The 27,115-nt window shown below is 36.1% G+C and overlaps 1 protein-coding gene across 2 annotated transcripts in view; it reads left to right on the top strand.

Moving 5' to 3' along the window:
* LOC139149586 (polypeptide N-acetylgalactosaminyltransferase 2-like) overlaps window positions 1-27,115 on the top strand; it is a 50,141-nt gene that overhangs the window by 19,080 nt on the left and 3,946 nt on the right. Inside the window, exons 3-14 of one of the 2 annotated variants that reach the window (XM_070721413.1) lie at window positions 961-1,062; window positions 2,946-3,013; window positions 5,560-5,625; window positions 8,485-8,606; window positions 16,562-16,661; window positions 17,388-17,472; window positions 20,756-20,859; window positions 21,415-21,541; window positions 23,869-23,961; window positions 24,618-24,701; window positions 25,387-25,513; window positions 26,310-26,429. In XM_070721413.1, the coding sequence (XP_070577514.1) occupies window positions 961-1,062; window positions 2,946-3,013; window positions 5,560-5,625; window positions 8,485-8,606; window positions 16,562-16,661; window positions 17,388-17,472; window positions 20,756-20,859; window positions 21,415-21,541; window positions 23,869-23,961; window positions 24,618-24,701; window positions 25,387-25,513; window positions 26,310-26,429 (1,198 nt within the window). Of the gene's footprint in view, window positions 1-960; window positions 1,063-2,945; window positions 3,014-5,559; window positions 5,626-8,484; window positions 8,607-14,265; window positions 14,354-16,561; window positions 16,662-17,387; window positions 17,473-20,755; window positions 20,860-21,414; window positions 21,542-23,868; window positions 23,962-24,617; window positions 24,702-25,386; window positions 25,514-26,309; window positions 26,430-27,115 lie in introns of both variants that reach the window. The other variant, XM_070721414.1, reaches the window with a different exon arrangement.

The following is a 27,115-nucleotide window of genomic DNA, read 5'->3' as shown; positions in this document are numbered from 1 at the left end:
CACTTGTTTTCCCCAGGGTATTCCCAAATCCATGTCATGATGACTAGTGAACAACTGGTCAACACCGGTAGAGTTACTGTTGACAAGTGAATTTTCTTCTGGCTAGAATTCATTTGTCAGCAATGTTTGTATTGTACATAATACATGTATTTGTATTTGAAAGGCCTACTCAACATTTTACCATACCCGAGGAAAAAAACATAAACATAAAAATAAATAAAAGCATATTAAAAGCTACTTCCATTGGCCCATTAAATGTGTTCAATTTACTCTTACACCAACAAGTCTCCACTGTGTCGGGAATCATGGTACTCCAAAGGTCAAGCTGGGGTCATTCTCATCCTGATCATTTAGGGTCAGCTGACGTCAATCTGCATCATGCATGTCCTACAGCTAGAAAATTTATAATCCCTTCAAGGCTTGTGCTCAGCCGAGCATACTGAAATACTTTTAGTGAAATGATCATGATTCACTTATTTGTAAAACTCTGCAGCGGTGTTTGATCTCCATAAAAGCTTCTTCAAGCGGTCTGGGTCCCAGTCATGGTATGTGTTGCAATACCATTCCTTGGTTGTCAAAATTATTCATATTGTGAGATCTTTTTTTTTTCAGAATCACCTTATCAGTTTCAGAAGAGTGAATTTTCTTACTCTTGATTAAAAAGGTTCTGCATACTGTCAAATATGTCAAGTAGCCAGTGTGACAATTTTTTACTACAACACAAGTAGTCTTCCACCTCTGCAAGTACATGCAGGTTCAGCTGTATGTGAACATGAAGAGTGAAAGGAGGATCTGAGTGTGTTCTTTGTTTTTGATGACATGATCTTGATATTCTCCCTTTTAACCTTCTTCCGGGCAGGAGAGTTTTAGGATGTGGTGCAGTCATGATTTTTGATTTCTTGTGAAGAATTTCAATTGTCACTGTGGTTAACATGTCGCCTTCTTTTGTTCTTTCTACAGGTGTTTGAGTATCCCATATGATTTAGCTAGTCTTCCACAAACTTCTGTTATTATCACATTCCACAATGAGGCCAGGTCTACTTTGCTCAGAAGTGTCATCAGGTAAGTGTCATCAGACATACCCCATCCTGCAACTTGTAATGGCCCATCCCCTGTACACAGACATACCCTGTACATGCACTTTGAATGGCCCATCCCCTGTACACATGATATACCCGATACATACAACTTGGAAGCCCATCCCCTGTACACAGACATACCCCATACATACAACTTGGAAGGCCCATCCCCAGTACACAGACATATCCCGTACATGCACTTGGAATGGCCCATCCCCTGTACCCAAGATATACCCGAATACATACTACTTGGAAGGCCATACATACAACTTGGAAGCCCATCCCCTGTACCCAGACATACCCCGTACATACAACTTGGAAGGCCCATCCCCTGTACACAGACATACCTCATACATACAACTGGAAATGGCCCATATCCCCTGTACACAAGTGGCTTTAGCCAAAGACATCCGTATTTAGCCAAAGACATCCGTATTTAATGAATCCATAAAGGGTTTATCAAGCTTTGATTCTTATTCTACAGATTACTACCTGTCTATTCTCCAGCAAATTTTGCCTTTTGTTGAAAAAATAAATGGAATGATTAAAAAGCGTCTGATCACATTAGTCCCAAATTGCGCACATACCATCGGCAATATTCCGTCTCCAAACAGTGATAAATATTTACAAGATATTTGTTTGAGTTTGGTTTTTTGCGCATGTATTTTTGTTTCGTCTCTGGGCAAAGTGATATGCGGTACGCCAACAAACACTGGGGGCAAATTGTAGATACAAACAGACATCACACTGGTACAGATCTAGAGATATACAGAGTAGCAAATCATGGAGCCTGCTTTTTATGTCCCCGTGGCCTTGCTCAGTCCCCAGAGCTTGTCACAGAAGAAAAAAATAACAAAATGTGTAGGAATGTCTATTTTAAAATTCCTCAACATTCAATTGAACTTGAACGTGCACACGGTTGGGAATGTTCCATGAACTTTAATAGACGCTTTTGCCAGGTGGTGTGTTTTGAAAGGAGAGAGCTGGCAGTAAGTGGAGAGATCACAGGCTTTGGCGGCCACCTGTCTGTTGACCTGTATCGCATAGGTCTGCGATTTTTCTGGGAGGTAATGCTAGAAACATAGTGTTAATGCCCATAGGTAGTCAGTGTTTAGTCAAGCTTTTTCAGGTGATAACTTTGATATTGCAATGAACAGTTTAAATTTAAAAAAACAAAAAGGCCTCTCATTTAATTTACATAATGTCGGTGTGATGCAGTAAATGACACTTAATGTTTAGGGGCAGTTTCTTTGACATTGCTCATTCCACTGCAGTTGTCGCCATATAAGAAAGTGCGGTGCTACTTGCAAATGTTTCAAAGGCATATTTGATTGCACAGAATTGAGTCGCCCTGAATTATTCATCGAAACGACTGCAAGTCATCTGTCTCCACATGCCCTCTGAGTCACAATAGAATTGTTTAGTTTTCAAACATTCCTGAATGTTTGCTGACAAAATTGCGGCAGGGAATGTCAAAGTGAATTTAGAAAATTGTGGGAAAAGAGGTCAAAGCCTTTATGTATGTGCACAAAGCAGTTGATTAAAACTGCTTCAAAGTGGATTTAATTTGTATCCATGGCGATGATGTGCCTTCACAGCTTTTCTCAAATGGCAACGATACAAAGGCTGTAGACATTCTGTTGGCATGGTAACTGCAAGTACACTGACTACTGATAGTGCTTTTGTCTGTAAGTGAGCTTAACATTCCTGATGGTCTGTATACATCTGACCTCAGCAGACTACTTTACCCAACTTCTAATTTGATCAAATTAAGACTGAAATGTGACAAGACTAATAAATTACAGCCTAATGTGTCAGATATTCTCCTCCAGCGTATCTGATTGGTTTTCTGGTTTGTTTTCACAGTGTTTTAAATAGAAGCCCACCACAGTTAATTAAAGAAATTATACTAGTGGACGACTTCAGTGATGACCGTGAGTATGGATGTTTCCTGATGTCTTTATCCAAGGCCTTGAAGATCATGAAGATAGTATAAATAGGCAGATAATTATTTGTGAAATTGTAAACCCGCTCGGCGAAACCGGAGTCGGTCAATGTTAACACGATAAGCACATGTGCAACATTTGATATTGAATTTCAGCCACGTGGACTTGCGTTTGTGATAAGACTTTTGCGAGTTCAGACTTCCAGTGATGTTGGCATTGTTGAAAGACAATATTTACCCTTTTTTGTAAATTGAAATTGCATCCGTGTAAGTTGTACGGGTAGATTTGTATGCATTCACTTATTATGTGAGTAACATGTTTGGTCTGGAATGAAAACTGTGCCAATGAACCAGTGGAAAGTTGTACCGTGCGCACTGGTACAATTGAAAGTGTTTGTAAATTGTTCTGGCAAAATAAATTAAACTCTGAATTTATTGAAAAATGTGATATAAATTAGACTTTTACGCACAGAAATTTTTGCGTCAGTACAATTGAAAGTGATAGGAAATAATTCTGGCAATATAGATGAAACTCAGTGTGAAATTGAAAAATGATTTAAGAATTATAATTCTACACTTGTGTGTGTCTGCAAATTGTGTGGATATATCGTTCCTCAGTTATTTGAATAGCTCATAAAATATTCAAGTAACACCAGTCTTGCAGCATCTAGATTGTGTAAATCTTCTTCAATTTTCGGAGATTATTGAAACTTTAAAGGAGGGGAGTGGTAACTTTAATAGGATTTTTTCTGAGCGAGATTGCATCTTTGTCTTTCACATGTACAAGATAGCCACTCTACCATAGTCGCTTGTTGTTCGATATGCTTTAGGGTCACTGTAAACAGAAGAAAGAAAGGAAGTTCTAAAACAAAATGGCCACGATACATACATCGCTGAGTTCGGAGACAGATTTTCTTCACAAGAAGGCGCAATTTATTCAATAAAAGTAGTATCGGGGGCTTCCACTACATCTTTAAATTCATACCTGCCATCAACTTTGCGTCAAATTTGATCTATTGTGCATTTTCGGGTACGATTTCTGAGGAGACCCTTTCTAACAACAGCTGCCGTACCTTCATTGGCTCAATTAGCATATTCAAAATGAAATGTTTCAAGTGATTGCGGACTGACAGTAGATGGCCAATCACAGCACCGAAATTTTCCAAACTTCATCTCTTTCTAATGTTTACATTGGCCCTCACTGTGTATCAAACCACTAGCGACTGTGCACTCTAGCTTCAAGGAGAAACATTTTCTTTGTACCACTGGCACTGGTATTATTCAGCCCTCGTTTCAAACTCACAATTGCGTAAGCTTTGAGTTTGAAACAATTCAGATATAACTTGACGAGAGAAGTTATCTTATTGAAACATCAAAAAATTTGGCCTGAGATTGACTGCTAGGGGCAAATTGTCAGTGACAGCCATTCCAGCAGGGTATCAGCAACTGACAGTTCTCAGGGGTCTGTATAACATATTACTAGTGGTTAGATGTATATATACATTTGCCTTGTTATCAAATGCCGGTAAACGTTCTGGCAGATATGTTTCACCAAAAGCCATAAATCACAAATGTGGGTGAGTGTTGCATTTCTTTACGTGGATGAGGATTGTCAAACTGAGTGCGTGTACTTTGAAACCACAGGACTGACTGGATCACTTTTCCATCGGATACGCTCATTCTGAACTACCGCTGAGAAAAGTAGCTTAAGGGCAGAAGTGTTATTTGTGTTATCATATAATCATGCTTCAGCGAGTCTGAAAAATCATGCAGAGTTTAGATATTGAATCTGTCCTAATTACCTCCGTCACCACTGACATGAACGCACGTTTTTATTTTTAAGTATGAAAGTAATAATTTGCTAATGTTCCTATCACAATGTGGAAAAAATTTGCATTTTCCCATGTTCCTTTGTGAAGACATTCAACTTCTCTGTACAAGTCTGTTCTTCATCTATATCAGTACTTAATGTCCCTCAGTATGAAACCAAAATTTGATTACCGTAATCATAAACTTTAAAGGGCCAGTAATGCTATATTTTGATAATTTTTTCACCATTTTTGTTTTGAATGTAAACCATAGTTCCTTGTTACTCCCCAAAGAATATTGACATACACGGTGTTCAGCTTGTCAACTCAGCCTGTACAAGTGTAAACTGCTTTGTTATTGTTGAAAAGTGACTTCTGGTCTGGACTAGAATTAAAATGTAAACAATAGCAATGCATTTTACACATATAGATGATAAATTGACAAGCTGAATAGTGGGTGTTTCAACACTTTTTTGGAAGTAGAATAAGAAAGTGCAATTGATATACAAAATAAAAATAATGAAAAAATCACCAAAAGTTAGCATTATTGGTCCTTTAAGTGCTCAAGCATGTTTCAAGGAAAATTTCTTCAAAACAGTTTCTTTCTTTCAAAGGAGTTAATATGTTAAAGGACGGACATTGCTTGATGCATTTCAGTCTGCCTAGATAAAGAAATGTGTACAAGTAGCCTTTCCTTAACAAACTGTCTTTCTGTCTTCATTTGCAGCTGAAGATGGACTTCTACTTACACAGTTGCCCAAATTAAAAGTTTTAAGAAATTCTAAGCGAGAAGGTTGGTATGAAAGTCTATTACAGTACTTTTAGGAGACACTGTTCAATGTTCTTCAGGTTATTTAAATGTGAGTGCGAGGGGAGATTGTTATTTTGTCCTAATTTTTACCCCAAGGATATGTAAATTTTCCAAAATTTTCCAGCAATTTTTCTGCCCCTCCTCTTCGACATTTTTTTCTAATCACCTGTTTTGAAGCATATCATCCACACACTCATTGCAGACTTTTAATACGGTTATTTATTTGTTAATGACAGGACTAGTAGAACAATAGAATTGGAATGATGAAAAAAACCATTTTATATTGCAATGTATAACAATTGCTCATTGCTATTATAAAGTAATCCTGCATTATACTTACATCCAGTACAGTCATCAAATGGTAGATTCAAGGTAGGTGGTTATGGGAAGTGTGTTCTTTTACCAGTGGGTGAAAAGTTTGTCTTATAAAGGCCTTAGAGATGAAGTCAGGTGCAGTCCAAGATGTACTGACGCAGCTGACTTTCCCAATTCTGAATATTTAGGACAGCCTAAATTAAATTCACTTTGTCTTGCCCGCGAGACAATCTTACAAGCTGGTGTCATAAAAGCTGATCAGTCCATATATGATAATAATAATAACACACAAGGCTACAAGAAGGATGATGGTATACCATGCCTGTTCTTCTGCATTAAATTAAGAACGAATGACTCTCGTACTTGTCCAGTATGCAGCTGTCACTTAAATGCAAAGTTAAAATCTCATTTCTGCTGCCTGAATGCAGCTGGTTTTGAATGCTGCAACGATTTCCAGGTCACATTGCAGGTAAATTTATTAACTGTTTCTCAATGCATTCTCGACACTCTTTTAAAGCTGGCAATTGTGTTAATGGTACAGATTGTAGACAAAATGAATTTGTGTTCTTGTTGGCAGTGAAAACAGTTTTTCTTTAGTGTCAAATTTCCCAACCCACCACCCCAAATGAGATGATTCACCCTTTTACACTGCTTGTTAGGTATTCCTATTGAAGTTAAAATATGGATGCTGTCTGGGGAGTATTGTCTGTATGACTTGTATACTTCAACCGGCGATCAACTGTACCAAGGGACATGGTTTAGTCTTTTTTTCAGCGGGCCAGTTGATTTGCATTTGAATGACGCAAATGATATGTGAATTAGGGCAAATGTAGAAAGGATGAGATGTACTTCAAGTTGGACATTGCAAGACCTATGTCTCAGTCATCACCTACATAATTACAGACTAGCCGTAGCAATTTGCTCATTTTTCTTCGGTTCCTGTCGTTGCATTCTTTGTCACATTCCTTTCAAGATGCTCGCCTCACGCTTTGTGTGTAAAGGACTGTATCTGTGATGTCTGACATTTTAGACTTGTATGGTCCAGGTGTAAAGTACAAATTGTCTTCTCAGAAGCAGCAAGCATTCACTCATATTCAGAATGTCAAGTAGCTTTCTTGACAAAAACTGCATTCAGTGTTTTAAACAGACTTCACCACGGAATTGAAATTTGTTGTTTTTTCTGTTTTAGTTACATCATAGATTTGAAAAGAATTCAAGGCAGTTTCTTGTTAACCTTATATATTTTAACCCTTCAAAAAGCTTTGTTTTACAATGTGAATATGAGATTTAGTTGCTTTCTCATGTCTTAACTACTCAACCCCAAATCGCCAGTGAACAGGTCCACACTCACCATTTATAGGAATGGGTTTAGGCTGAACAATGATGGTGAAAGGGTAAACACAGCAGACATCTGATCTGAAATTTTTGCATATGGTGGTGTTTGTTGTAGGAGTTCTGTCATCAGGAACTTGAATTGCCATCATGATAATTGTTTACAATGACTTTGACTTGCTGTTATTTAAAGTCTATAAGCTGCTTCCATTCATAAATTATTGATGTCAAAACATCTTGCAGTTTTTTCAGACATATTTTGAATTCAACCCTATGACTAAAATCACCTTTAACTGCATTATTACACCATTTTCTGGAGTAATAGGCATGTAAATTTTAGTTTTGTCTTCGTTTTAAAGTTCCCAGCTCATAGGCCTGTACCTGGCAAGAGAAATGATAGAGTCTGTAAGTTATGTGTGAGATACGATAATAATGCAACACTTTTAGAAGACCCTTTAAAGCTTGGTACCCCAACGTAGGTCTCTCAGGGACCTCATAACCCACAGAAATGCAAACAGCCCCTCCTCTACAAAGGCACTGATATATATTCCGGCATCACTCCCAGGCATTGGGAGGCTTTTGTTTGCAAAACAGTCAAGAATTTGATTCACTGGCTGCCATCCGGAATGATGTGATGCCCCAGGCTGTCAACCTTTGAAAGTCGAAAAGGTGGAAAATGCCATTGAAGTTAAGACGATGGAAAACCCGCCTGACCTCCCGCAATAATTAGTGCTGAGCGATCCGCTCACCACCTGTTTCTGTGGAAACCCAGTCAATTAACCTGTTTTCCATTGACTTTCATTGTCTACAGACCAAACAAGATAAAGTCACTTCACAAGTAACAAATATTAAGTCCTATTGTAGTGCGATCTTTTGACAAAATTGTTCTGACACTGGGTACTGAAATTGAAGTGCTTTTTTGTGTAGACTGGATAGGAAGTACTTTAGTACCTGGAATTCTAACATCCGCTGAGCAATTTCACATTTGAAGAATGTGGATAATCGTTGGGCTTGTTAAGCTAAATCAGTAGCAAGGGTTATGTTTTTGTGGTTGCAACCGTCCTTTTGAAATTCATTTGACCAGAGGATGAGCATTTAGATGATATGAACCAGTCTTCTTCACAACACTGAAACCAAAATATATTCCTGCATTAAACCAGATGTTGATTTTTTTCTCTCTGACTTTCCGTTTAGGTCTTATACGATCTCGCGTTCGAGGTGCTGCGGCAGCGACTGCCGATGTTCTGACTTTCCTGGATAGTCACATAGAAGCTAACAAGGGTTGGTTGCTGCCACTGCTGCAGAGAATTAAAGAGGTAAGGAATGATGGTGTTTGGTATGAAGTTCAAGGTTTGTATGGGTTTAGCAAGAATTAATCACAGTTGAAAACTGTCACTAACACGTGTTGTAGAAAAATTTACAAGATTGCAGTTCAAAGGTTAAATTATTGTGCAAGTTGAAGTGGATGGCCTTGTTTTCTGTTTTACAGGGCCGTGACAGGAAAGTTAATGGAAAGGACAAGGTTTTGAAATATCAGTTGAGTTCATTGAGAACTGGTAGAAACCGTACAGCAGTGTACCCTTCCAGAATCTGATACACATCTGTAGACAGATGTCACTTTTGCAGTCATTTAGCTATTGCAGTTGAAAACAGGGCTTTTTGATAGAAAGAGTGCAGGGTACAGAAGACCTTCATGGCCACTTCAGTGATCTTCTGCAAGCAGCTGTCATGCCATCGAAGGTACCTCTCTGGTTTACCACTATGACAATGATGCCATGTGGCAGAAGCAATGCTCTTCTGGCCAAAGTTAACAAATGATGATTGAAACAAAGTTTCGTTATGATGTTCTCAGGGGCCCTTGAGCTGTTACCCTGGATTTCTTGACATTGAAGGACAATATTTATGTTCTGGCGTGAGTGACCAATGTCGCTGACTTTGAAGTGATGAAACTAATCTCCAAATGATTAGGGATGCAAATGAGTGTTTACTCAACGGATTGTCACTCCTTTGAGCGGCTGTCTTTTGTAGGGGGCTATCAATTGCCCCACGGTATTGACCACTGGGTAGCCTAGTCACTTTATTCAAGGTAGTTGTATACCACTATACAAAGAGATACCATTTTAACCTTTTTGCAGTTAATCCGTTTGGGGAAGAGTTACATAGCCATTGTTAATGAGCCAATGGCCCAAACCGATTGTTGCAGCAAGCTGTAAATCCGTATTTTACGATGTGTTAATGGATCTGCCCAATTTAGGAACCGATTCACAGAATTCAAGAGTTATGTGCTTTACATACTGTTATTTAGATCGATGGTTGAAGGCGCTGTGCATTGAAATCAAAAGCGGTTGATACCAGTATTTCTATGAGCAATAAGGTTGTTTTCTTCCATTTAAATTTTATACCGCCACTGTAATACCATGTAGAGAACACACGAGACAGGTTGGAGTCAGTTTCTCTTAGTTCAGACAAGCAATGTAAATTCGACTGACAGATGGTATGTGCGTTGTTAGGTAATCAACATGTAGACAAAGGGAACATTTTGGAAAAGAAAAACACAAAAAGGAAAGTTGGAACAACAAGAACACATAAAAGTGATAGGTCAATGACGCCTTAGGGGAAATTTCTGTTGTAAAGTTGATGATAACTCTCTTGCATTGTAAAAACTGTCATAAGTCATTGTTTATTTGGTACTTTTAAAGAGACAATTGCTGGACTTTATGAGAATATTTTCATTGTTTTTGTTTTATAAAACAAAAGCGTTTTGTAGTCTTCTCGCTAAAGTTTGTGAATACATTTGGTGTAGTCTTGCAAACACACTGCATTGTTCACAATATACAATATTTTTATTGATAATTAGATGAATTCTTATAACATCGACAAGTAAATTGTTGTATTTGACACCTTGAAAAATGCACATATGTGATTATTGGAGTAAAAACAAAAAAGACCTTTTACAGTCAGTGTACCATAAAAGTTCTGGAAAAAGCTAAGAGCTGCCGCAAACTTGGCTATAAGGTTTCTGGCCTGGATTTAGTGTTTATCTGATTTGGTTGTTTTCTTTTGTTTGTGGTCTTGTTTGTTTTTCTAACTGTCAAAGGTGTAAGACAATTGTTTAGCCATGGTAATCTGTGCATGGGAGATGATGACATCCTATTAAACAAGATTCAAAGTGCCAAGGAAGTAATCAGTCTTTTTCAACCGTTCACAGGGCTTTTTATCATGCAAAAGTAATTATCATGTCTTAGATTTGCAAATGTGGATGTTCAAGAAATCGTTTGTAAATCTGGCTTTTTAGCTGGAATTCTGTTGTATAGAGGTGCTCCAAATTGGTTTGCAGTCCTATGTAGCTTATAACCATTAACTACATGTCATGTAGCATTCTTGCCCAGTACTTGACCGTTACTGAACAGAAACAGCTACTGTGTACACTAGTGAATGGTTGATGCCAAACAGTCTGTTCAGGCAGATGTCTTCTGTGTTTTGGTTTTTTTGAAAGAGATACAGCCATTTTCTTTAGTATGATTTATCTTCCGGACTGGACCTTGCCTGTGGTGGACAATGACTCAGATTGTTGTACAATGAATGGTAAGATTCAAAGAGATTAGTTCTGCTTTGATGCACAGTGATGTACCAAGAGAAAGAGTGGTACAGAACCTTGAGTATATAACCTTTTCAAATTTTATCGGTCAAAGGAGGTTACTACACCCTCGTTCAAAGGCATCGTACACAAACTGTTCATGAAATGCTGCTGGTCCTGAGAATAATGAAAGTATGCTGTTTTTTCACTGTGGGTACATACACGTCACTGAAAAGAGGAAAGGTGAAAAGCAAGGGACATCAAATTTGATGTCCATACAATGATACTCTAACTAACTTGACCTCATTCTTTTTAACAATTTTAAAATCAACATCCTTGATATAGTGTGATGCTTGACCGTGCCGGAACATCAATTTGGATAAAGATTTGACATGAACTCTGAATTCTTGCATCTGTCTGATTTCTGTTGTATTTATATTTCTTGTCCCTGTGTGGCGGGCCCCTGTGTTGCGGGAGGTGTAAGTGGTTTGAGTGGCATTGAAATGTGACAAGGTTGTTTTGTTTTTACCTTGTGTTTACAAATTTAGCAAATGTCAACATCTTTGTTGGGTAATGTTTGTTATTGTTTCCTGTCAAAGTTGTAATGTTGAGGTGAAGAGTTGAAAGAAGCTGTAGGCAAAACCTAATTTTATTGACAGTTTGTTGTTGTGTTTCATCACAATCAGCGCTGTACTTGAAACAAACTTACTGATCATCTCATATGACAAAGTGTAGGCTTTCTTTAGACGTGCTTTGTTTTACACAACATTATCCCTCAACTGACTAGTATTGGAATTATGACAAATTGTGTTATGTGGCTTTCTGTAATGAAAATGTATTTAATTGTTGGGCCATGTGGAGCACTTCCCATGGCTCGCTTGTCTTGAGACAGTCTGCATGTTAACTGATTATATTTTATTCTAAAGAATGGTTCAATTATATTTTATTCTAAAGAATGGTTCAATTTCCAACCTTCTTACCCCACATGAAAAATTTGATGTCAAGTGAGTTCAATACATCTGGAATGAAGATATCTAGACTATTCACTAGGCCTTTAACCTGGTGTTATACTACACCCTGGCACAGATTGAAACTTATCTCTTCAACTAAACATTCCTTCAGATTACTGACTACAAGATGTTATAGAATCCCCTCCTTGATATTTTCAATATTGTAATGATCAGATATCTGGTTCCTGCCACTCACTGAGTTGCTGTTCTGAATTCAGATTTCACTAGAGTAGTATTACAGTAATAGTAGAAGTAGTTTTCCTTGGAATTTAATGCAGAAAAGCAAAGAAAAAAGTACCTGGTACAGAATGATAAAAAAGTGTCATTGATCAAATCCAGCCCAGAGAAAATATAGCCATCTTGTATACGTTGATTTGATTTGGCAGCTGCGATGCCCAAACAGCTCTGTTTGTCCTAGAGTGTACCAAAAACTAGAAAGACTCTTTTTTACGAGAGAGCTATGTCAACTTGTCAGTCAGTAAATCTGAGAGGTTTAGTTTTATATGTCATTCCAGAGGCTGTTGATTGGAAGTTAGGAATATGAAATGTGACATTAATGCCCCGGAAAGGGCAGTACGCTGAGTATCTTTGATGTAAGCACCTCTGACCCTTATTGCAAAGTTTACTCTAAGTGATGAAATGTTTTTGCTAAAGTTTTTTCTGTATAGCTTGGCAGAAAAAATTAGTAGATTTGGGCTCCTCCCTGACATCCTACCAAGCTTACTTTCCAAGCTGACCATCTGTGTACTTTGGTGCTCTTGAAAATGTGGATTGGAGAAGGAATTAATCATGGGAATGGAGAGAAATGGTTTAATAGTAAACAAATGTATGAGTATAAGCATGTGTGGATAATGGTCTTTAAGTTTGAAATCAAGGTTTTCAGTTCAATTGTGATAGGCAGTTGTCAAATGCAAAATGCACTTTCTGTGTATGTGATTGTCTATTGGGTGATTTCTTATGCTATTGACATGTGTGAAAACTGAAAAGTATCATGTAGAGATAAGTATCATGTACAGATGGGAATTTGGCTAATACGCAGTGGCAACAACTGTCAGGCTTTGCTAGATGTTGGAAGCGAACTAATAAATGTCACAGACAATCAGAGCCTTGGAATTGGTGTGAAATCAAACAAAATCACAGAACTTTAAGATGAGGTTAACTTGTGTAGACAAGTCTGTTTAAGTGAAAGAATGTCTCCTGTCTGTTGATGGACCTTTGGTTCAAAGACATAAATCAGAGATATTATTGCTTTGCAGCTGGAACATCTGTGCTGCATTATCATGCAAGCAACTTGATTTCTACCCAACACTTACTCATCAAACAACAATGTGTGTATGTGAGTGTGTTCAGTTCTTGGATGTAATTATGCTGAAACATTGAATATATTTTGATGACAAAATATGTAATATTTCTTAAGAAATTAATTTCCAAAATTTTGACAAGTAACAATTCAACAATTCTAAGTATTCAAAAAGTTATTTCACTTCAGGTTTTATCTTCTTTGTGAGTGTTTGGTTTCAGACATACAACCTCCTGCAGATTGATTAAAATAGAAACATGTATGGTGTTATATTTCTGTTTTGATTATTTTTCCATTTTGATTTTTTAAAGGGTTAAAATTATGATATCACATGCTGTAATTTACAGCACAGGTGAAAATAGAAATATCTTTCTCTTCCTAATACTCTCACCACTGTGGTACTACGAGGGCGCTTCTCTGCTCATGCCTTCGGTCATATCACATTCAATAGATAATAGCAGTTACTTTTGATAATGTTTCCAATATTTTTATATCTTTAAAAAGAAATACATTTCCTTCATCTTCTCAGTATAAGTGAGTGGAAAAACGAATAACTAGCCTTACCAATGCAATGCATATTGTCCAATTGGCAAATGAAAAAAGGTACTAAGTAGAATTTTTTTCAGTGATAACCGTCTGGTTCCTGTTATATATACCTACAGGCTGTATGGATACCGTGAACTCTAGGAATTTTGACTTGACTTTCAGGACTAGAGCAAGAAACTTTATTTTACAAACACAGCAAACCCATTGGAAAATGCATCCAAAGTGAATAAGCCAATGAAGCTTAAAATGTGATGTGTTTATTTACACATATACTTTGTATTAGTATAAGTTGATAATCAGTTTATGGTTGTGTGCAGTAACAGTTCTTTGAAGTATAATTTGTTTAATTTTTTTGCTTTTCAGATAGTTGGTTGCCATCAAAATTGCATGGTTACTGCAATGCTCATTTACACCCATGCCAATGTCAACTTAATATTCATAACAATGTTCTAACGTAAAATGCATGTGGCAACCTGCGCCTCTGTCTAATGTATGCTTACAACTTTTCTTTTCATCCATGGAAATTATGGTGATATTTCCAGGATCACACAAGGGTTGTTTGTCCTGTCATTGATGTAATCAACATGGATTCCTTCAAATATGTGGGAGCATCTGCAGACCTCCGTGGAGGTACTAAGTATTCTGTATTAATTCTGATAGTAAAACAGAAGAACCAATGTTGAAATATAAGCAGAATATTGTTTGTCTATGTGTTTAAATATATATATATATATATATATATATATATATATATATATATATATATACACACACACACACACAACACAATCAATCATACATAATACAAATATACATATATATATATATATACATATATATATATATATATATATATATATATATATATATATATATATACATATATACAAGCATACATATGTACATACATATGCACACAGATACAGACACTTAAAATGTATCATATATATATAGTTTGCTTTAAATGTGTCGTTCATTATAGATTCATGCACACATATACACATACACATTATTCAGCTATGGAAACGCATGGAGTCTTCGTTTGAAGGGAAGAGTGGTCAAAAGCAAGCTATACCCATATGGTACATGTCAGTGGTGTTGACATGTCACTGTCAAATAATTATCCTATATTTCAACGTTGGTTCACAATTTACATAAGAAATTAGTCTCTCTTCAGCTTAACTCTTGTAATACGAAATTCAAGCCTTTGTAATTTGTAGCATGATAACCTAAGTCAATGTTTTATTTACATTTTACTTGTGATTTATTGCAATGCTAACCCCAACTGCTCATACTTCTTGTTTCATAATTAATCAAACCTCAGTGTGTTGTTTGCTGTGCATCATTTCTCTCTTTCTTAATTTAACATAAAGCACCTGTCTGTCCCGGTAGTTTCAATTGGTCATATTTTGTCATGTACATGTCATAAATTGACCAATAGAAAGTGGAGCAGAGTTGTGTTCAGTGAAATGCAGGTATTAAAACTAACACAATGGTTGGGATAACAGTTTTGGGCAAGTTTTGTTGTGCTGTGTATGTTGTTTAATATGTTTCTGAAAATTTATATTTACAGTGTGTTTCAGTCAAAGCACTTGATTCAGTGGCATATAAAACAAAAACTGATTCTAATTTTGTCCTGTATGGCTGTCATTTTAGTACCCACTTGAATCCAGCATCTCCTTTTTCATGTAAAACTTTCTTGGAAATTGAGTCATGCATTTTAGTACTCTGTATCATAAATAACAGCACTTAAAACTTGCTTAATGTTGTACAAAGTTGCGGAAGGCACTAACAGTAATAAATTCTTTATTTTGTCATGCTTTGTTTATCAATATTTGTTTTCTGGTGATAACACACCTGCTGCTGCATGTGTTGACAAATGACAGCAATCAACAATCTGATGTAGCAATTTGAACTCATTTTATGGGGAGGGGAGGGGAGGGGGGAGGGGTGTGTTGAAAGAGCTGGAAAGTTGAATAACCATTCTTTTGCACCAGGATAGAAAGAGGTGGAAAGGGGGATTTGGAATTGCCCCGGATACTTTCATATTTCTCTTAGAAATTTCAATGTATTTTCACCAGTCTTTCTTTCCACCATGTGTCTTCGTTCCACATCTATTTTTCATCGTATGAATTTTACCTTGAATCATAATTTTCGCTGTTATCATCATCTTTTCTCATTGAATATGTAATGAGTATTCCGAAGGTCATCTGCAACTGATGTTTTTTTCTCTGTTAATGACTTTTTCCCTTCCTCTTTACATTCATTGTATCATTTACACAGACCCGAAACCCTTGGTTCAAACCAATTGTTGTTCAAGAGAATCAATGGCAGCAGTGATTGTCAAAACTATCACTATTTAATATTTAGTCAAGTTCACTGTACTCGGTGCAGTCATCTGTCATTTTCTATACTTTTTGTTTCATGTGTTGTATTTGATTTGAATTTGACAAATTTAAGTAGAATTTTTTATATGCCTGATATTTTTTTTAATACCATATGTTTCTTCTGTCCTGCTGTATTAAAAAGTCATGGAACTTTTTCAAATTGCTAGATGAAATAAATATACAAGAACAGTGTGATGCAAAGGCGTGAATTATAGATTTTCCCAAAACAATGAGTTTTTTGATTGACTGACATCAACATAGATGTGAATGCATTAGCAGAAAGTTATGCTCAATTTTCAATTTACTACTTAAGACAGCAGACAGTTACAAAAGATGTTTTTTTTTTGTTTCTCAAATTTTGATTCATTATCAGGACACCTTCCGCCCTTTGATGTCCACTTTTCAAAAAAGATGGACAGTTTTGCTTGATTTTTCCCATTCATTTTTTTAGGACACCACACGTTTGGTGAGTCCAGTCATTGATGTTATTGATCTGGATACATTTGAATATCACGGAGCAACACAACATGGCAATGCTCTGTTCAGGGGAGGTAAAAAAATATATTGAAGAGGAAATATAATGCATGAAATTTTCTAGTGCAATAAAAGCAGTGCTTTTACAGAAAGAAAAAAAAAATATTCACCTTGTCTACATTTTGATCATCAGGGTCATTCTATCTCTCTTTCTTTCTTTCTGAACTGTTTTCATGAAAATTTTCTTTCTCACCAGTCATCTACGGATTTTCCATCATTGATACTTCTCTTACATTTTGTGAAATGTCTGTATAATCCCTTCTTTCTTGATCAAAATGTATCCAAGTGTGTTAACAAAATTAAATCCCATATAATCCCTTCTAGCTTCTCTCAGAGCTTTACTTATTATCTTCTGACTTGCAGTTCCTAGCTGCTACATTCCCACTTTCCTTGTTTTCTCCTGACTATAGCACCTCAGATATCAATTAACCTGGGTATTTCCTCCCCTTTAAATAGCTATTAATACCTTTAATACAATAAAAGGGTTGACATTTTTTATTTTTGCGCCATTTAAGTTGGATTACTGAAAAGCGGTGTTCAATTTTTAAATTTTGTTCTGTATAAAATGTCACCATGCAGCAAAGGTATGTTTCTTCTGTATTTTCTCTAGTCATTTTATTTTTCTCCAAAAGTCTATATAAGGGTGTTGTAAAATTAACATAAGAAACATTGACTGTGTATATCTTTCCTCTGACTGTGTATGTCTTTTCTCTCAAATTATTGGCGATATCTTGCATCTGCAGGGTTTGACTGGAGTTTGCATTTCAAATGGGAACACATGAGTAACCAACAAAGGCAGTCCCGCAAAGACAACACAGAACCAATAAGGTAAGTCTGCAGTGTGGTCAGTTTGTTTGTGAGCTACAGAAACTATGCTACTGATCTCCAGCATCATAAGTGAACTGCGTGCAACTGGGCTGATGTGCACCCACAGTGGAAGAAAATTTTATCTCATTACAATATAACGAGTTTTGTCTCTGTTATCGTTAATGTTGATTAGTTTTGAAGAGTGAGACTGCTGTTCTTGATGTAAACACAACGCAATCAGGTAACACAAGTGATCATGGCTGATTGCGTCGCTAAATGTTGCATTGTGGAATGAAATTTGGTTTTGCTCATAGAAAGTACAGGGCTTTAACCTTACCACATCAGGATCACAATATTTTGTACATTCTTTAAAGCCTGTACGGAAGTTCCCAGAATTTTAAGGGTTTTGAAAGCAAATTTTGTCGAGTACCGGTAATCCATGCTTGAAATTGTCATTATTTGTTGCAAAACAATGTAAATAGGGTCTACGTGGAAGGTAGTCGTCAGAGTGTCAACCATTTGTGTGTGGTATGTCTGTCTTAAGTTCAGCAGTAAACCACTTACATTTTCAAGGCAACATTTGTGGTTGTTAAGCAATCTCCCATCAGGCCTTGCAGATAACCTTTTGAACTGAAACAGCATTCTGATTAAAAAACAGCAGAATAAAGGGTGTTGATACACCGCAAACTGAGTACATGTTTACAGTTGATTAAGTGTACTTATTGTGTAAATTCCATGGTGACATTTAAACAGGGTTCTGCCTTAAGTACAGGGGATGATGAAGTGGTTAATTCTGTGAGAAAATCTTGTCAGCTGAGACACAGTTTTGGTACAAACTGTACACCACAGACTGATTAAGCTCAGCTGTATTTATAGCATCACAAGTGTTATTGGCAGTGATGTTTACTGTTAGATACACCGTCTTGTGACAGTCAAATGTTATTGGCAGTGATGTTTACTGTTAGATACACCGTCTTGTGACAGTCAAATGTTATTGGCAGTGATGTTTACTGTAAGATACACCGTCTTGTGACAGTCAAATGTTCCTTTGAATATCTTAACACAAATACTGTTCACTCAGGATGAAATATTCAAAGTACCCTTTATCATTTACAAACAAGCAAAAAAATGAAATTAAAAAAAAATTCAGTCCTTAGTAGTGCATATATACTGTAAGCTGACCTGTATGCTGTGAAGCTGGTTTTGTTGTTTTGAAATGACCACATGAAATGCAAGACATGATCTCACTTGTCTGCTAATATTCATATCATGTCTATGCTTATAGTCAAATATTCATGGAGTCATATTGAGTTATAAGTATTTGATGATTATGGACTCTTCTCTACTTGCGTTTACTGCTTTTTTTTACCACATTCTCCTTGTAATGAATATTCTCACCCACCCAGAGTTACGTCATCAATGCTCTAACTGTCTTTTTCCATCAATTTATTCTTCAATTTGTAGAGGAAAAAAAAAATTAGGCATCTGTGACCTTCATGGACTGATCAAAAATATTTCTACCATGTATATACCAACAATGGACCAATTATACATTTAAATTTTTTTTCCAGCCGGCTGCTCACATTTTTTCATCAATATTATCTATTGTTAGATTGCAAATATATAGGGAATAATCATTTTAACAATGACTATACTTGCTTTGACTGCTCCATTTTTTTCACACCAATGTGTCTGTAAACTTCAATGCCAGAGGCACCAGCTGGCTAATGCATGATAATATGATAATGTCACCTTTACAGGAAATTGTTAACTAAATCATTGGATTCAGTTGCAATGAGTATATCATAGAGGAAATGAAATTTAAAAAAATTTGAAGAATTGATAAATGAAGAACAAATGTGAATATTTTTGTAGCTTACTGTGTTTTATACCTTTTACTCATAAAATTGTTGGTTGTGTGTACTTCACTTTACTCTGTTTGTTCTCATGGCAACTAAAACCACTTTCCTGGCTTGCCCTTTTTAGAAAAATGAGCAAATAAAGAAATACATAGGCAGTGCAATTAATTAATACGGGTGATATCTGAACCAAAGTAATTACTTTTGCGCTATCAGACCTTATTAAGTGATGTATTTTGCAGTCTTTTATCACATTGTCAATTTGTGCTCGTCTTTAATAGTGTTAAGTATTATTGATTACGACTTCAGGGTTATTAGAATCTGTTTTCCTTTCTGTAAATGGAATTGGCCATTGACTCCGCCACGTTGTGTCATTCATTAAAGTATGTAATAAGTTATTTTTTGAATTTCATCTGTGGATGATTTAAAAACAATATCTTATGATGCTTTATAAGTTTTGAATGAGGGCCACAGCAGCCAGAAAGCAACAGACAGACAAGCACAGAGCCATGAGTAACCTTTGCATTCTTGAAAACAAATATAGACCTGACTGAAATGAGGTTGTTGAACTTTGCGGAAACATTCAAAGTATTATGCAAGCTGTTTGTGACATAATTCTGACTTTGTTATTACAACCTTGCAGGGACGGATCACATTTATGTCAGTTTTGTTTGGAATGTTTGCTTGCCTTGGTGTGATACACAGTATGGTCTTAATTTATGATCAAAAGAAACAAAAATAGAATCATCAGTTTTTGCAGGACCGGAATTTTTTTCAACTTTGAACAGTAAAAAATGTTGTTTGCAGCTAAAACAGCATCCTCAAATTCACAAAGACTTTAATATTGTAAACAAGTCACAACATTCAATTGTAAATGCTGTAGCCCTCCAAGGCCTATGTCTCAGTGTAGTTATAGCACAATAAATTGCACCTAACAAAATCTTATCAGTTGCTGAGAATTTTGGATCATTAATTAGACCACGGTGTCACATGTGAATCAGATTGACTTTCCATTCTATTGTGGAAAAGCTATCACAATCAGTGTACCATGTTGTTTAAGGTAATAATGCGCCTCGAAAGTGAAAGACCTAAACTTTTGCCCAAACTTTCCTCAATGAAGCTTTCGACTTTTCTCTAACCAAATCAAAAAAAAAAAAATATCAGGGGTCACCATACAAAATTTGGTAGTGGAGAAACAAATCACCTAAGATTTCCCAATAAATAAAATTTTCTATTTTTGAAAAACTAAGACGGTAAAAAACTTGTCTTACACCAAGAGCTTTAAAATGAGCCCTCACAAATGGTAGATAAGAATAGAATTAGAACAAGTTTGAGAGTCTATTTATCTATTCTTGAGGTGCGTTCTATCTGAAGTGACTTTGAATTTATGAATGCACAGTGGAAGTGAAAACACTCAAACCAGACTCTGTCTGATTTCATTTCAGAACTCCCATGATTGCCGGAGGTTTGTTCATGATCGACAAAGAATGGTTTGATCATCTTGGGCAGTACGACACCATGATGGATATCTGGGGTGGGGAAAATTTTGGTAAGTCATACACTGAATTTTGTGTCGTGGATTCAGAATAAAATAGTGTAGAAACTAGAATAAGAGTGTATTGCAAGCTGAATAGAAGATGTGAATGGAACAAAAGTTACAAGAATAAATATTTAAAAAGATAACATCAAGTAGCAATGTGTACAATAATTTCATAAAAAGTTGACATAACAAGCAATTTCTTCAACTTTTATATCTTTGTTTAGGTAGTTTGCAAATTTATCAAATTTTGCAGCAAAAGAGAGCATAAAAATGAATTTCCCTCAATATGTTAGTGACCTATTGACATTTTATGTGATTGAACCAATTGCTAAGCTAAAGGAAATAAAGTTTGACCTTCTATGGAAAGTATTTTCAGGATCTTGTTGATGTTAAATTTATGTCAATAAACATGCATCTTATATCATGGCAATGTGGTGTATGGAAGGTTTTTTTTTAAGAAATTATTATGCTGTTGCTTTCTTTCATAAATATTATATTTTGATCCATTTAATTATTGTCTGTCTTGAGATTTAACATTTCAGGACTGTTCAATTTGTTTTGCAGAGATCTCATTCCGCACGTGGATGTGTGGTGGCAGTCTTGAAATCATTCCATGTAGCAGGGTAGGCCATGTATTCCGCAAGAAGCATCCTTACACATTTCCAGAAGGCAATGCAAACACATACATCAAGTGAGCATCAAGTCTATATCAGTGCTTAAAATTCCAATGTTAGATATTTTTATCCAAAAGAATTCCATGTTTTATAGATGTGGTAGCTTCAAAGAGTCATATTTGTGCTGAGTTGTGTGACGGCTGTGAATTATATGAATAGGTAATTATTGTAATCCAAGGTTGAAATTGAATCATCGTGAAACCTTTCATTCCCTCTTCCCAAGTATAAACAGATAAGTCTGTATCTGTAAAAATAAAGATGAAACTCACTGAATGGTGTCTGTATCTGTACAAATAAAGATGAAACTCACTGAGTGAAGTCTGTATCTGTACAAATAAAGATGAAACTCACTTAGTGAAGTCTGTATCTGTACAAATAAAGATGAAACTGAGTGAAGTCTGTATCTGTACAAATAAAGATGAAACTGAGTGAAGTCTGTATCTGTACAAATAAAGATGAAACTCACTGAGTGAAGTCTGTATCTGTACAAATAAAGATGAAATTCACTGAATGGTGTCTGTATCTGTACAAATAAAGATGAAACTGATTGAAGTCTGTATCTGTACAAATAAAGATGAAACTGATTGAAGTCTGTATCTGTACAAATAAAGATGAAACTGATTGAAGTCTGTATCTGTACAAATAAAGATGAAATCACTGAGTGAATTCTGTATCTGTACAAATAAAGATGAAACTCACTGAATGGTGTCTGTATCTGTACGAATAAAGATGAAACTCACTGAGTGAAGTCTGTATCTCAGTGTACAAATAAAGATGAAACTCACTGAATGGTGTCTGTATCTGTACAAATAAAGATGAAATTCACTGAATGGTGTCTGTATCTGTACAAATAAAAATGAAATTCACTGAATGGTGTCTGTATCTGTACAAATAAAGATGAAATTCACTGAATGGTGTCTGTATCTGTACAAATAAAGATGAAATTCACTGAATGGTGTCTGTATCTGTACAAATAAAGATGAAACTGAGTGAAGTCTGTATCTCAGTGTACAAATAAAGATGAAACTCACTGAATGGTGTCTGTATCTGTACAATAAAGATGAAATTCACTGAATGGTGTCTGTATCTGTACAAATAAAGATGAAATTCACTGAATGGTGTCTGTATCTGTACAAATAAAGATGAAACTCACTGAGTGAAGTCTGTATCTGTACAAATAAAGATGAAACTCACTGAATGGTGTCTGTATCTGTACAAATAAAGATGAAACTCACTGAGTGAAGTCTGTATCTGTACAAATAAAGATGAAACTCACTTAGTGAAGTCTGTATCTGTACAAATAAAGATGAAACTGAGTGAAGTCTGTATCTGTACAAATAAAGATGAAACTCAGTGAGTGAAGTCTGTATCTGTACAAATAAAGATGAAACTCACTGAGTGAAGTCTGTATCTGTACAAATAAAGATGAAACTCACTGAATGTTGTCTGTATCTGTACAAATAAAGATGAAACTCACTGAGTGAAGTCTGTATCTCAGTGTACAAATAAAGATGAAACTCACTGAATGGTGTCTGTATCTGTACAAATAAAGATGAAACTCACTGAGTGAAGTCTGTATCTGTACAAATAAAGATGAAACTCACTGAGTGAAGTCTGTATCTGTACAAATAAAGATGAAACTCACTGAGTGAAGTCTGTATCTGTACAAATAAAGATGAAACTCACTGAGTGAAGTCTGTATCTGTACAAATAAAGATGAAACTCACTGAGTGAAGTCTGTATCTCAGTGTACAAATAAAGATGAAATTCACTGAATGGTGTCTGTATCTGTACAAATAAAGATGAAACTCACGGAGTGAATTCTGTATCTGTACAAATAAAGATGAAACTCACTGAGTGAAGTCTGTATCTCAGTGTGCAAATAAAGATGAAACTCACTGAGTGAAGTCTGTATCTGTACAAATAAAGATGAAACTCACTGAGTGAAGTCTGTATCTGTACAAATAAAGATGAAACTCACTGAATGGTGTCTGTATCTGTACAAATAAAGATGAAACTCACTGAATGTTGTCTGTATCTGTACAAATAAAGATGAAACTCACTGAATGATGTCTGTATCTGTACAAATAAAGATGAAACTCACTGAGTGAAGTCTGTATCTGTACAAATAAAGATGAAACTCACTGAGTGAAGTCTGTATCTGTACAAATAAAGATGAAACTCACTGAGTGAAGTCTGTATCTGTACAAATAAAGATGAAACTCACTTAGTGAAGTCTGTATCTGTACAAATAAAGATGAATCTCACTGAGTGACAGTATCATTAAAGAGGATAAAAAGCTAATCTCTCCTCATTGGGTTTTATTCACTCATTCATTCTTTAGGAACACAAGGAGAACAGCAGAGGTGTGGATGGATGACTACAAAAAATATTTCTATGCAGCTAGGCCCTCAGCCAAAGGAAAACCTTATGGAGAGTGAGTATAAATCATTACAACAAAAAGTACACATAAAGTGGCACAAAACGACTTGTTCAGTTAATGTGTCAGGGTAAATGAACAAAATTGTATGGAAGTGGAGAGAAGTTATGAATGAGGATGAAATTAATGATTGTGAATTGATTCAGTATGGAGATATAAAAATTCATGTGCTGCTTGTGATGTGGTATGATGTTTGATGTCTGAACAAAAAGCTGAAATACTGGGAGGGAAAAATTCTGGGAAAGACATGTAAAACTGCATAATGTAATAACACATAACATGGGTTTGATTTGGGGAAAGGATTTTTACTTCACTTCCTATTGTGGCCAGAGTGCAGGCCTTCAAATTGAATTTAGCAGTTTTCAGTAACGTCTCATGCTAGAAACTGTAAAAAAGTAAAGAGAGTGCAACAAAACTCTTTTATGTTGGGATATTTGTCAGGCTGTGCAAACTCTAGGGAAAAGAGTGGTCATAAATAGAAGGAAATGGCTAGCTTAAACATCATAAAGTTTTATTATTTGGAAATGAAGACTTTAAGCTTTAAAGAACCCTTGAAATTCTTGATACAAAATTCACATCACATCTTATAAGAAGGGAAAACATAAACTGTTTCTAGTGCCGGCTCTTTCATGTTGGTTTGTTTGTTTTTTCAGCATTGAAGACCGGAAGAAATTACGTGAAAGTTTAAATTGCAAGAGTTTTAAATGGTATTTAGAAACAGTGTATCCAGAATTGAAGTGAGTAATATTGCCTCTAGACACACTGTCTATTTACGCATACTTTTCTGGGTGTTCATGCTGACAGAAACTTTTTGTGTTCACTTGACAGTTGACTGTGCGAGGAAATATTTGCCAACAGAGGTAAACTGATAGTGGAATTACGATGCGTTGAATTAAATCGATGAAAATAAGCTTTGTTCACTCTCGAAGGACATCTTGAATCTCGAGTGCAATAGATTGCTGCGAGTCTTAACATCTGGGCAGTGTTGGGAGTCACTCGAGCAAATGGTGTCTGTTGCCATGGTAATGCTCGGATGGAATTAGTCAATGCCCAGGAGTGTGATATTTTTTCCAAATGCAAGTCTCTGGCAAAAGTTTGGAGGCAAGCATCTGGTAGCCAAATGCAACATTTTCAGTTGTGGAATTTTAATTATGATGGTCTGCAGAGCCGGCTCCGTTCAAGAAAAGGGAACTACCGGCTTTGAAAACCATTACACACAATGCAGCTGTTTTGAGACATGTAATAAATAAAAGTGCTGAAGTGAAAATCAAAGACAGGGTGCTGCATCCTTGTGAGAGTGTAATTAGTACTGACAGGTTTTCTATACAGTTACAACTCATTTCCACTGTACCACATGTATAAGATTTGCCTTCTGTCATGTCAAAGCTATGCCTTTCACACTGATGTCCTTTGAATTCCCAGCGTTCCAGACGAGAAAACTTTCATTGAGGTGAGGCAAGATGACATGTGCCTGGACAGCTTGTCTGCCAAGAACAATGGTATGGGCCCTCTAGGCGTATTCAAATGCCATGGCAATGGTGGTAATCAGGTACGTAAACTCCAAAAGAAAATAGTTGTCTCTTGGTTTTCAATGTAGTGTTACAGACAGGCTAGGATTTGATAATACCGTATATCGCCATCTTTCCCAGTGACAAGTTGTCTGTGATATTCTGTAACCTATACCTGCAAATGCAGAAATTATAATTCAGGATGACATTGTCAATGTGCTGTGTATTTTTATTTCATATATATGAGGGGAGTTTGAGTATAATCCAAAAAGAATAAATATTCAAAGCTTTTAAAACCTTGTATTAGTCAAGATTCATTGTTATTGGCTAAAGCTTACTTATTTCAGCTAAGACCATTACATCAAGTGTTGATGGTCTATATGTTATAGAAATAACGGACAACGCACTGACCATTAACGTTTCTTTATGGGCGAGGGCGAGATATTATCAACAAACCCCCAAAACCGTCAAAATTTACGAAAATTTCCCATGCGACAACGGGGCCCCAGAACCTGTCAGTGAGTAGTGCGCGTGCTGCAAAAATTTGCATATCCGGAGATTTTTTTGAAAAAGCGTCTAAACTTGGCCCACAAATGCTCCATTTTATTTTATGGTTGATTGTGATCTTTGTAGAAATCACAATTTTCGTTTTAACTGTAAAGTTACTATGTTTATGATATTATTCATATTCACGGGCATGAAAACAAACCATTACTGTGTATTTGTTGGCAGTCACATGGTTCAGCTCGACTAATTAAAAGGCAATGGATAGAATGGCATGTGTAGGTGGTGCATACTTTGACAAAATAATAACACATCCTCATTTTGAACTCACAGGAGTGGGCCATGACGTCGGAGAACAACCTACGCCACAAAGATTTCTGTCTAACAGTGTCCTCCGGTGGGCCAAGTTCCAAAGTTTTTCTCTCACCATGCAATAGGGGAGATGTAAAACAGGTGGGTTTCCCTCTTCCTTGCCTGTCTTGTACAGGATAGAGTGTACCGTATGTTTTCCACAAACTATGTAGTGACGTTTAAACTGAATTGAATGAACAATGAGAGGGAATGCTATGTAGGAGAAAAAAACAACACACTTTTGTATTCCTTTTCTTTCAATTATACATTCCTCTACATCTTTACTTCCTTATTTGTAATAATTATTGAGAAATTGGATATCATTATAATTACATGATAGTGTGGATGGCAGAATGAAAAAAATGAGAGACGGGAACTCGAAAAAAATGTGTATTGGATTGATATGACGTGAAGGAAGGTTTTAGTCAGGACAAGCTACTATCTGTAACATGGTCAAACAGAATAGAAGCAGCCAATTGCCAAACAGACTAAAATAAACTGCAACAGGGTAGAATGAAATAGAAAAGAACAGTGGAATGTTGATAAAACCAGAGTAGAATAGAATAGAATGTACACGAGGCCAGGTTGGATAGAAACATACATTGATTGGGCAAGAGTATAATAGACTTGGACAGTATGAAATGAATGGAGATAAAAGTTGAATTGAGTATGGTACTTTCACCTAAATTTGTTGTGCTAATAGCTAGAGGTATTTCTTGGTCCTTTTATTTGTTTCTGTGTGTTGTCAGAAATTTTAAGACCCCCCTGTGGCAAGTGATGGTAACGTC

The sequence above is a fragment of the Ptychodera flava genome, chromosome 14, assembly GCF_041260155.1.
Source record: "Ptychodera flava strain L36383 chromosome 14, AS_Pfla_20210202, whole genome shotgun sequence".
In the NCBI taxonomy this organism is placed as follows: Eukaryota; Metazoa; Hemichordata; class Enteropneusta; family Ptychoderidae; genus Ptychodera; species Ptychodera flava.
The sequence above is the reverse complement of the archived record's forward strand: the minus strand, read 5'-3'. Positions and strand labels throughout refer to the sequence as shown.